The 12,146-nt window shown below is 48.6% G+C and overlaps 1 protein-coding gene across 1 annotated transcript in view; it reads right to left on the bottom strand.

Moving 5' to 3' along the window:
* LOC142775916 (N-acetylated-alpha-linked acidic dipeptidase 2-like) overlaps window positions 1–11,686 on the bottom strand; it is a 43,211-nt gene extending 31,525 nt beyond the window's left edge. The window contains exons 1-5 of the mRNA XM_075878443.1: window positions 11,286–11,686; window positions 5,629–6,066; window positions 5,229–5,494; window positions 2,273–2,429; window positions 1,563–1,685 (exon numbers count right to left, since the gene is read on the bottom strand). Of these exons, the coding sequence (XP_075734558.1) occupies window positions 1,563–1,685; window positions 2,273–2,429; window positions 5,229–5,494; window positions 5,629–6,066; window positions 11,286–11,555 (1,254 nt within the window). The 5' untranslated portion in view covers window positions 11,556–11,686. The remainder of the gene's footprint in view (window positions 1–1,562; window positions 1,686–2,272; window positions 2,430–5,228; window positions 5,495–5,628; window positions 6,067–11,285) is intronic.
* Between the last annotated feature and the right edge of the window lie 460 nt (window positions 11,687–12,146).

The following is a 12,146-nucleotide window of genomic DNA, read 5'->3' on the forward strand; positions in this document are numbered from 1 at the left end:
CTCGGTAAAGCCCCTATACTCACAGGGGCTTTACCCTACTATAGGGGTAAAGGGTCGTTCTGCCCCCCCCCCCCTATCGGTGTTGGAAATCCCCGTGACGTAGAAAAAGGTGGCGCTTACTTATCGTCGCCCCAACACCCTCGCCGCGCCGTAAACCTCCTCATTTATAACCCCCTCTTTGCGGCATTACTCTATGCGTGTTGGGTGATTGAAATTGTGCGATAACCCGGTTTTCTCTGATTTGGAAACCATCGCCCATGTGCCAGATGTGCTTTGTGAAATTTGCCAGCAGCCCGCCACGGTCCGCAGTACAGCGAGCCATCTATCGGCATGCTGCCAACGAGAACATAATCAGTTCCTGCTCGTCAAGCGCCCACGCCGCGGTGTTCGCTCAGCTAAAGCATTCTTACACCATGGCCTAAAATACGCCAGCGATTGCCCTGGCCCTGGAAACAAGTGAGATGCTATCACTCAAGCCTGTGTTACGGCGGTACGTGATCGCGCGCTGCGACACGGCGCATGCACCGCGGCTCGACATGGACTGTCTTTTCCATTACACTCGGTTGCAGCCTGAGAATTGATTGATTGATATGTAGGGCTGAACTTTCGAAAACCACCATATGATTATGAGAGACGCCGTAGTAGAGGGCTCCGGAAATTTTGACAACCTGGGGTTCTTTAACGTGCACCCAAATCTGAGCACACGGGCCTACAGCATTTTCGCCTCCATCGGAAACGCAGCCGCCGCAGCCGGGATTCGATCCCGCGACCTGCGGGTGAGCATCCGAGCACCTTAGCCACTAGACCACCGCGGCGGGGCCACAAGGAAGTATTAGTCTGCTTCTTACCGTGCCTGCTCTCAACAGTTTTTAGTCAATAATAATAATAATAATAATAATAATAATAATAATAATAATAATAAGAAGAAGAAGAAGAAGAAGAAGAAGAAGAAGAAGAAGAAGAAGAAGAAGAAGAAGAAGAAGAAGAAGAAGAAGAAGAAGAAGAAGAAGAAGAAGAAGAAGAAGAAGAAGAAGAAGAAGAAGAAGAAGAAGAATTGCCGTTTACGTACCGAAACCACAATATGGCTGCGGACATTTGGACCATCTGGTGTTCTTGCGTTGCAGCATGAACGTATACAGGTTATACAATTGGCCACTCTTCATATTTTCGTTTAGGTTCTGCAATTACCTTTCGGTTCCTGTTAATTCTTTTTTTAGGAGTTTCTTTATAATGGAAGCGATCAAACTATCTGCTAATCTCGAGTCTTTTGTTCATCATCAGTCACGTGATCCACCACACATCGGTTTTTCTTGGTGAAATTGTGTCCGAGCATGCAGCCGGCCGCAGTCATGAGTGTAGCGATAATGCTGTATGAACTAATAATCTTGACGGTGAGTCATTTGTGAATTCTGAAACGTAATATTTCGTCAAGGTAACCTGGAAAGCTTGTTAATATTGTCCTTAATACGACGTTGAATGTTCCTTTGTCCGTACACCTTTACCACGTGGAATCACGTCATTCGAGTTGCGACACATTCGTATGTAAAACAAGCGCGTCTTACCGTCACATTTCCGGCCCTTCCGTAGGCGCTGTACGCCAGCTGAGGTCCCACGTTTTTCCCAAGATAGGACGGCTCCTCATCAGTGATGTCTAAAATGTTGCCGCTTGGATCAGTAAACACCAGCTGCAAAGAGGACGTGACGAATTAATGAGCGTTGCAAGGCGTTCACAATAAAGGATCAAAAGTCGGTCAAATTAGTCACCCTGCCTTGCAATGTAAGTTGTAAGAGCGTTATGCCGCTGTGTAAAATGTCATTGCTGGGAAATGGCGCAGCGCGAACAAGCTTATCAGAGCAACGATCTTATGCTAGCGCTTGTGAGCCATCCTGCTCATTATCTGATCGCGAATGGATATCAAGCAGCAGCGTTGCATGCATGTACTTAGCCTCATACACAGACTACCAAGCTATGTCTCTGGGGATGAATCTAGAGGACATACTCAATGGAAACACACTTAGGTACATAAGCCACTCCTCCCTCTGCTATAGTGCTCTGCCCGTGTACACCGCAGCGCCCTCGGTGCGAAAAAAGGTGTAATAAATGTGGTTTCATTCAATAATTCTCTCTACATGACTGTGAAGATCATGTCACGCTATAAAGCGACACTGAATACCACTCATATTTAGGCAACCAGTGCACTCAGATGTGTGCAACGAATACATTTTCAGTGAGCTATACGTATATGAAGAGTTGACACGATTGTGCGTTTACCCTGTTCCTTTCTGTTGTGCTTGGATGGGAGAGGCTGACAACGTAGGTGAAGATCTTTGTGTTGTTGATCTTGTTGTCTTTCATAAACCTGTCGACGTAGGTGGTAACTGGAGACTCCGTTTCTGTGCCGGCGATGTATCGCAGGTCTGTTATCGTCCTGCAGGAGAGATGTGATAATGTTAAAGGTAGTCAGCGTGTGAACCGAAGTACATGCTGAACGTAAAAATGTTTGGTCCCCAAAGGTGATCATGTACTATCAAAAATAAACGCTTGCAGGCCACGAAATGTTCAATAAAGCTAAATTCCCGCTTTGTCTGGGAATGTATCATTTCGAAATGAATGTTGTATACCGCACTTGGTATTCTGACCTGTACAGTCACCAGCTCTATTACAAGAATTAAGCAATGATATATCAGAAATTCGCCTTTGTTGTGGATCAAACACCCCGCAAACTTTTGCTGTTGATAGTACATGGCAAGATTGCCATGTGTAGCGACGTTCGGTAAAGTCTGACAGTGCATCGTACGAATTACATGCAGCTGTCTGGTGTATCTAGTTACGTCCCTGACAACTTATTGCAACGAAGTACACCCGACCCATCCCTCTATTCTTATAATTACGATATATCATGTGAAGAACGCAATATGGCTGATCCTGAAGCGTGGTAGCCTGACTCAAGACCTGCATGCCCCGCAAGGTCGCGAGCGTGCGCGTCACGCTGCATCGTCGTCCGTGTTATGCCGAATATTCCAACGCAACTTCATTGCTCCGGCCAAGTATTCGAGCTGGTAGAATGTCTGATGCAAGTGGCGTGAACATCAGCAGAGTGGCTGATGCAACCAGCGTCAATACTTGCGAGCTACCAGATGCAACGGGCGTCAACCATGGCGCGAGTCTCATGCAATCCACAGCAACTTTTGCGGTGCGCTTGAACTAATCGACGGCCAATCCCCACGCAACGCGCGGCAAGCCCTCTCATCCAAGGGTCCAATTCCAGCCAGCGACCAATGATGGTTACTGATTGGATGCTTTGATTTACTGAATGATGAAGAGAACCCCAGGGGCTATAAGAGAACCAAACTGTGTGCAGACGAGAGCAACCGATGAAATCCAAAGTTATCGTCACACCTCAGTGTGAGCCCAATAGGGTGTCAGCCCTAGTGCTGAATATGTGACACGTAACGTATTATTTTCTGCATAAATGTTGCTTTAGCTCACCGTCACCTTGCCTGCTTCGTCTATAAGCTCTGTGCAGATGCAGCTGCAAGCTGACATACCAGATACCCAGCACCCGCGCTGCGTTTGTGTCATATCGCTAGTGACCCACGCTATGGTTGTGCCCCGTGGCTCGTGGTGGCGTGAGCTAGTGAAAGCACTTTGGCTCTTGTAGGATGCCACAGGGGAAAAGGAATGAGATGGCTGAACCAACAAAATCACAGCATATCCAGGGAGTGTACGGTGATGAGTGGCGAAACGTCTGTCTGTCTGTCTGTCTGTCTGTCTGTCTGTCTGTCTGTCTGTCTGTCTGTCTGTCTGTCTGTCTGTCTGTCTGAAAACTGTAAGGACCCCTAGTATGAGAGGACGAGGAGTCCATACAGAGTGGTCGTATATTTTTCGGGACGAGAACTGCCCCAGAAGTCTGGTTAAAACTTTATATTATGGGGAGAAACGTAATTGATTACCTGTAATAAATTACTGGAAAATGTAAGTAATCAGAACGTAACAATTTTTAAAAGCAATCGATTATTTTTCATAATTGTAAGAAGAAATATAAACCTCTTTTTTTACCAGCTCCTTTAAAGTTATCGTTACCTTATCAGAACTCCCTACCGGGAAGAACAATTGTCCATCGTTTCCTGGGCGGAAAGAGTCACCTCCCGCGCGGAGCTGATCTGATGCGCCACACAGACGACTCTTAATTTTAAAAACTCCATGCATATATCCACTAAATGAATGAGGACGATAGGGTGAATCACCATTCAGCATACCATGATTGATTTATATGTGGGGTGTCCCGAAACCACCATATGATTATGAGAGATGCCGTAATGGAGGGCTCCGGAAATGGGATTCTTTAACGTGCACCCAAATCTGAGCACACGGGTCTACAGCATTTTCACCTCCATCGAAAATGCAGCCGCCGAAGCCGGGATTTGATCCCGCGACCTGCAAGTCACCAGCCGAATACCTTAGCCACTAGACTACCGCGGCGGAGCGTGCGGCATTCTATTAATCAACCATGAAATGACAATGTTCGATAAATGTTTCAGCGCTCTCAGCTCCAGGTCTGCTTGTCGACGTTGCCGTATTGCTGCAGCTTCTCGAGCTCTCAGCTCGAAGTCGGACTGGCGGCGTTGCCGCTGAGACGCTGCATGAATTAAGTTCGCTTTGTTTCATGGCGGCGGAGAGCGCGCGCCTATATCACTGACCCCTAGTGGCATTGTGCTGTAACAGAGTTGATCAATGCGGTTGTTCTTCACACGGCGCCGAACCCGAGAACGGTCTATATTTAGCCCGAAGTACGTAGGCGGGTTGCGATACGACTGTGCACTACGGGGCACGGCCTGAAGCCAGATGTAAATTGTGAGGTCAGGCTTCGCCCTTAGCAAAGTTAATACCACCCCCACAGCAAAGTTAGCGTTCAATCTATAGACTGCACGAAGGTCACTTTTCTCGCTGCACCAGCTGCATTTGTGAAAGAAGTCAGCTGCCATACATAGCTAGAAGAGCCAAAGTAGAGGCTAGATGAACTAACAAGCACAACATTTTGCGCTGTTTATATATGTGCGTTCTTTTTGTGCATCATCCTTTATGTGTTAGAGCAGCGCGCTATTAGGGTCGAGTTGCTTGCCGTTCTTTTTGTGACATTCCAATTTGTTGCTATCACATTCTATTGCGTCGCCGTTGAGGCGAAACTGATATTTCCTGCAGTACGAAACCTCTCAAACAGGCTTACTTGAGGATAGTGCGGAGAGACACTTCGGTGGGCAGGTCGACCTTGTAGAGCTCGTTGAAGACTGCACTGCCGAAGCGTGGCGAGTGGCTGAGCCGCTGCAGCAAGTTGAGGTGCTCCTGCATCTTCTTGTCCAGTCGTGTCTGCCATGAAGCGTAGAAAACGAGAATGGCCAGCAGCACCACAGCCAGCGTTACCACAAACACCCAGGTCATGATCCATTCGAGCAGGTTATGTCGCTCCCGGCGATACTGACGTGCCGCCATCACCTGAAATGTGTGCGAGCAAGTGAACTATACCACCTTGCAGTACTCACGTGCTCCACGTATACGTATTCAGGTGGATAGCCATGAAGTGTTTACCCATCCCGTTAACCTGTGTCGCATAACCGCAATCGGCTTACCTGGCGGTCGGACATGAAGGGCCAGACCGGCGAACGCGCCCCAGATCTTGGCGTGATCGGGCTCACGCGGCCAGATACGGGTCGGCTCATCACGGGTGCCGGGCCACCGTACAGATACTGGCGCGATGGTGAGCGCGGAGACATCATGGGGGACATGGCCAGCCGTGGTCTTGAGCCGGCCGGCGACAGAGCTCCCATGGGCATTGGTGGTCGTGGTGATGCCATCATAGATGGCCTCATGTATTGCTGCTGCACGGCGGACGGGGAAGCGGCGCCCGCAATCGGTGACATGGCCCCGGCAAGCGGTGATGCGGGCGGCCGCTCGATGGAACGCTGCCAACGAGGCCGATCTTCGTCCTCGCGCTCAAGCCGCTCCAGTCGCTCCATGCGCTCCATGCGTTCTCGCTCCCTCTCCAGTCGATCTGGAGATATCGGCTCCTGTGCAACGCATCTCGCTTAAATTTCACTTCTGGCGCACCCGCTGCTGTCTGAAAAACAATGGCTGGAATTGCATGTTACGGAGGATCCTCGAAAGTCATGTCAGAGTATTTATGAGCTGGAGAAAGTTTAGAAAAAAAGCGTTAGTAACCACAGCGTTTACTACATTTACCACACAATTAATTTTTGCTGGCTAACAAAAAAAAAACATGAAAGCACGTGCTTCAAATGTGCAAGAACCTCGATCGCTTTTCACACAGTCTATTACACTCTGCAGTGGCTGTCTTCGTGCGACATTCACATGAAATATATGTTGCACATTTCCTTTCATCGTAGTATCAATAACATGCAACTGCATGTTTCAATTATGCGTAGACTGCACGTTATAAAAATATGGTTGGAAACTTTCTTCAGTTATCTAAATGCCAGCACTGGGTGCTTTGCCAAACTCGTATAACGCCAGCCGAGTGATGTATACAGATGTATCCTATAATATATATAGGCAAGTTATCTGTTTTGGTCCACTTTTCGTTCTTCACAATTACATTACACTTACTTCTAATAACATCCACGATACTTTCCTTGGCTGTGCGTTGTGTGACGTCACTGCTTCTCAGGCGCATGCATGCGCAGCACTGCTCTCGATAAGCAAAGCGAAACTGCTCAATCTCTGCCACTGTAGCTTACGTTACAAAAGCGAAACTGGTGTCCAGCATGCTTGTATACGTTGATCCTATTGAGCTGAAACTCAACCTTTTCCAACGGCTGGCTAGTCAGTCAAATCTTTGTCACTTCCGTTGCTGCAAACGTTTCGTGGTGATACGAGCAAACTGCTTGCCACAAGAAATTCTATCAAATTATTTAAAGGGAGAGTTCAAAGTTAAGTTCTTTGATTTAAAAAAAAAATCGAGTAGCACCCAACTTTTTCAGAATCATTTTAAAGTGGGACTATGTTGGAGTTCAAACTGGCTGATCTGCAAACAGACGATGAGGGAAAAGCCATTTGAAGCGAAAAACATCATGAAATTTACGCTGGCCTCACAGACTGCCATGATATGTGTACGGCAATACATAGGTCTGTGAACAGACTTGCTCAAGAAAGAAGTTCATCGAATCAAGGTTGCGTTCCCGGCAAACCGATGAACACCTTCACAAATTTTTGTGTCTGTCGGTGAGCAACCTTGATGTATAAATTTGCGAGCGGGCTAAGAATGTTTAGCACCAAAGGTCACATTGCAAGAATTTTTTTTCTTTTGCTTGTGCTTGCAAATTAGAATCTTGTGACAGGCATGCTGAAAATCGGCATTATTTCTATTGCAGTTTTGTACATTATTGTCGATTTGAGGTATTATTGCCCGAAGAGAACCCCTTCTTACCCCCCCTCCCCCTTCTACATTGTCATGCGGTCCCCGTACTGTAGCAACTCGGCTCTACACCTCGAAAGGTTCCTGAGTCCTGGTGTAGAAAATCTCCAGGTGAGTTCGAGAGCAACAATAAACAATGTAGTGCGAAGAGTACCCTTAAGTTCTTGAGGCGCAGCATGCACATATGTGAACGCGACTTCTTTTTGCCAGTTCCTCGCACCACTGGGAAAGAAGGGGCCAGACGGGTTGCGCATGGTATCAATCGGACCTTCTTCATAGTCAACGCGTCTTCATTTAACCCCATTGTGTGGCGTATTACTGCAGCCGATTGTTTTGGTAAAAGCACTGCGATGTTCGACAGGTCGCTTGACGTGCCGCGTTCCAAGACTAATCTCATAAGCGTTATTTTTCTTTCCTCATAACAAGCCCATCAGAGAACAAACTGTTTGCATTTTGAGCGTGAGATTTTCTCCTGTTTGTGTAAAAATACAGCACGCCTGACTGCAAAATAATTAAGTATTTAAATAAACGCCAATTAGAAATATTTAGCAAAGTGTGCCGCAAGCAACATTCTCCTTAATTTTATTTACTAGAATAAAATATCGAGGGCCTTAGTACTACGCATGTTGTGTGAAATTTCGACATTTACGGGCAGTGCATCCTCATTCGTGCCTCAAGGGGTTAAAGGGGCGCTGCAACACTTTTTAAGCATGATCAGAAAATGACGCCGATCGCTGGTCAAGGCTCCTGAGAACACGCAAGCCGAATATTAGCCTACAGCGCAGCACGTGGCCTCACAATTCATTCTCAAAGTCAGCTAAAAATTGATTTCTCTTCTTTAAATAACCGACGCTACAAGCACAAAAATCGCCCCGCCGCGGTGGTCTAGTGGCTAAGGTACTCGGCTGCTGACCCGCAGGTCGCGGGATCGAATCCCTGCTGCGGCGGCTGCATTTCCGATGGAGGCGGAAATGTTGTAGGCCCGTGTGCTCAGATTTGGGTGCACGTTAAAGAACCCCAGGTGGTCAAAATTTCCGGAGCCCTCCACTACGGCGTCTCTCATAATCATATAGTGGTTTTGGGGCGTTAAACCCCACATATCAATCAAGCTCAAAAATCACTCCTCACAGCCGTTGTATCACCCGTTGGCTGGTTTGAGCATGGCACTCTCGGTCGTTACAGGTGCTGCCACGGGAGGCCGCGACGTGTCCATGCGTGCGCACGTGATCGCATTAAAAAACCATACATTCGAAGAGAGAAAAAAATCGGCAGATCCCACGTATCTGGGAATCGGCGTTGTGCGAAGCAAGCGGAGAGAACGTGACTGTGTCGCATTTTTTTTTAATTGAGCGATACGTCATGAAATGGCGCTACATATATGTACAAATGTTGCACGCAAATACCAATGTTGAACAGTTGCAGATACTTATATAACCAGTTCTTTGCACCTGCGCAATGACGTCAATTGTAACATGCGTATTAGCAACTCCAGCAGCTGATATGAAGCACTGATGCTCGCGAAGATGCTGGCCCTGGACACTGCTGCATAAATCAACTTCAGCGCATGTCACCTAACCACAATTGACGTCAACCCGATGTGACGGATGTATCATAGCAGTAGGTATGATTGATTGATATGTGGGGTTTAACGTCCCAAAACCACCATATGATTATGAGAGACGCCGTAGTGGAGGGCTCCGAAAATTTCGAACACCTGGGGTACTTTAACGTGCGCCCAAGTCTGAGCACACGGACCTACAAAATTTCCGCCTCCATCTGAAATGCAGCCGCCGCAGCCGGGATTCAATCCCGTGACTAGCGGGTCAGTAGCCGAGTACCCTAACCACTAGACCACCGCGGCGGGGCTAGCAGTACATATGTAATGTTTTTGGGTAGGCAGCACTGCAACCACTATTGACGTTTCACGAAGAATAGCGTCTATTTGCAAAGTAGTTCCGAGACCTGGCGTAGCTCTGTGGTAGAATGCGTGATTGCCATGCAGAATGCTTGGGTTCGACTCTTGCTTGGACCCTGAAATTTATTGTTTGCATTCGCCGGGGAGTCAATGCTGCTTATTTCAGGTTTTTCTCAAAACTGACTTTTATTCCATGCCTTCGTTGGGTCGACGCTGCTGATGTCGGGTGTTGCTTAACGCTCACGCGTTAATTTTGCCGTGTGTGCTCACGTCGTTCCTGTGTAGGTACTAAGTGTCGATAACCTGTGGCACACACCCACATACCAGCGGCACATACCCACCCTAGGGTATGTGCCACTGCCTGGCGGGAAGTGCTTGACAACGTATGCGACGGGATTCTGACATAATTCATGTCTTGACCAGCGTGTATTATTCGTCCCTGCTAATTTAGGTTCCCACCAAGTTAAGGGAGTGACCACAAGAGCACCCAAACCTAAGCGCCTGGCTGGATACGCTCCAAGTATCCGAAGTTCGCTAAGAAATGATTCGCATTTAAAGGTGTTCAAGGTCACGAGGCTGGCCACAAAGCGCGCGTGACGTATTTTTCTTTGCCGTGCCATCACTCCCTGCCCAGCTTCGAGCGCTTACGTCGGGACGACAGAAAATAAAATTACAGCGTTCGACAAATCTTCGTAACTCTGCTCGTACTAGCTGGATTCTAAAAAATTTTGCGGTGGTGAATTTGTACGCAATAAGCTCCTTCAGTAAATGCGTTCCATGGCTACTTTAACGTTATGTAATATTGCGTGACAGAAGTATAAAGTTGTACCAGGCGTCGGACAGGAGAATCACGCAACGAGCTGGTGGCATAAAAGCCCACGCATTACAACGTACTTGGGCATAATTAATCACCAATATCTGAAAAAGCATCAAGGAACACTGCAGGTGCGCATGTTGCGCCTTATGTACGCGTATGGGTACTTGGCTGATTAGCAAAAAATGTGGCGTAGTGGGTACTAAACATGCTGTACCTACAGTAGGTATTCTAAGAAAGCTTGAAACGTGCGATAATACGCGCAGATGATTTTTTTCTTGTGGCAGTGCTGCTCCCGAAACCACCCCAAACGCCAACGAACTTGCACACTCCCATGCGCGAGGTTTCACTCACCGCGCCGGAAGTGGGCACTCGGAGGCCGAGGGAGGGCAGTGGCAAAGGGACCCTCTTCTCTCTTTTAACGAGGTCTGTAAGCACTATCAGCTAGGGCGTCGGAAGTTTCCGCTTCCACACCCACACCTAAACAGACCACAGGCAATCATCCTGCGAATGTTACAAACACGTATCCATGTCCGTTTATTTGGTCAAAATTCATAGACGGAAAGACCCACGTTGTTCGCGCTGTGGTCACCCCAGGTGCACCCTCTAGCACGTGCTGTGGCAGTGTCACGACTTGCACGGGGGCTCAGGGTCTCCCTCCACAGAGAAAGACTGGCTCCAGCTCATCATCAGCTCCTCAAAGGACCCGTAGCTAAGGGCTGTCCAGAGAGCCCGCGAAGTCACCGAGAGCCTGAACCTCCCTGCGCCATCGTGAGTGGGGCCCCCAGACGGTACCCCCTGACGGGGGCATTCTCGTCTTCTCAGGACCAAATAAAGTTCCTTGACCGACTGACTGACCGATAAGCGAAGGTATGCTAGTGTTTGAGAAGGCGGTGCCAACGGGGCCTTAGTACGCTACCGCGTCCTAGTCCTGAAGGCGAAGCTCCAGAGCCCACCGAGTTTTTCGTAAACCTCTCCGTATGCGCATATCTCAACAGACTCTGGATGCCAGATGCTCATTTCACAGGAATTACGCACGTGGAGTCACAACCCAGGTAAATTCTCGCTAATATGCGTGGCTACCAAACCCCGCAATTTGGTGCATTGAGGAACTTATTGAACATACCGAGTAGCGCGGCTGCAGTGGCGGTAGGGGCTGCTGCTGGGGCCGGTTGTCCTCGTCGAGCACTTCGACGTTGAGCAGCATGACGGGACAGTCCCCGGCCACCGCCGAGTCGTAGCTGAGCTGTTTAGGCACCGGAGGTCCCGTGGTCGAGCGAGAACCGTAGGCGGACCTCTCGTCCTCCGAGTACGGGGCGCCGGCGGTTGGACTGACCCGCTCGGCGCTGATTTGCGAGTGCACCCGCACAAGGCGCCGCCTGCCCCATGGCATCATGGCTCGAGCCGCCGATACAAGCCGTGGGCTCGCTCTTCGCTATCAGTGGCTGGAAGACCTGGCTGGGTTGCGGCCACCGCGTTCCTTCGCACGGCTTCCTCCTCTTCGATGCCCGTTTCGGCGCAAGAGGAAGCTCGTGGCCCAACAGCACGCGCTGCCGCGTGGACAGCTCGGCGCCACGCAGCGGGCCGGCCTATGGGCGCATGCACGGGATACGAAAATTAGTCAATTTTGCGCCGAGCGGCGGCAACTTAATCTTGTTCTCAAGCACCAAACACTGCTTGGTATACAATCGTTTTTCATGCATTCGAGTCGATGCAACACTGTCGCTCATTGTTGAAAGCGCGTTTATAGTGTTGTGTAACAATAGAGAGGGAGAAAACATTTATTCGCAAACCTTGTGGAAGAAAAAGTGAGTATCAAAAGCTGGGTGATGCTGTGGAATTCTGTAACTTAAACAAAGCTGGACTCGAGGCATCTCCTTTTTGCATGTTTTACAACAAAATTGAAACAATTGAACATTTATTTTATTCGGTCGTCGCTATTCTTATAAAAAAGGAGTTTCCTAGAAGCCCCAATTCAGAAGTTTTA

The sequence above is a fragment of the Rhipicephalus microplus genome, chromosome X (assembly GCF_043290135.1).
Source record: "Rhipicephalus microplus isolate Deutch F79 chromosome X, USDA_Rmic, whole genome shotgun sequence".
Classification (NCBI taxonomy): Eukaryota; Metazoa; Arthropoda; class Arachnida; order Ixodida; family Ixodidae; genus Rhipicephalus; species Rhipicephalus microplus.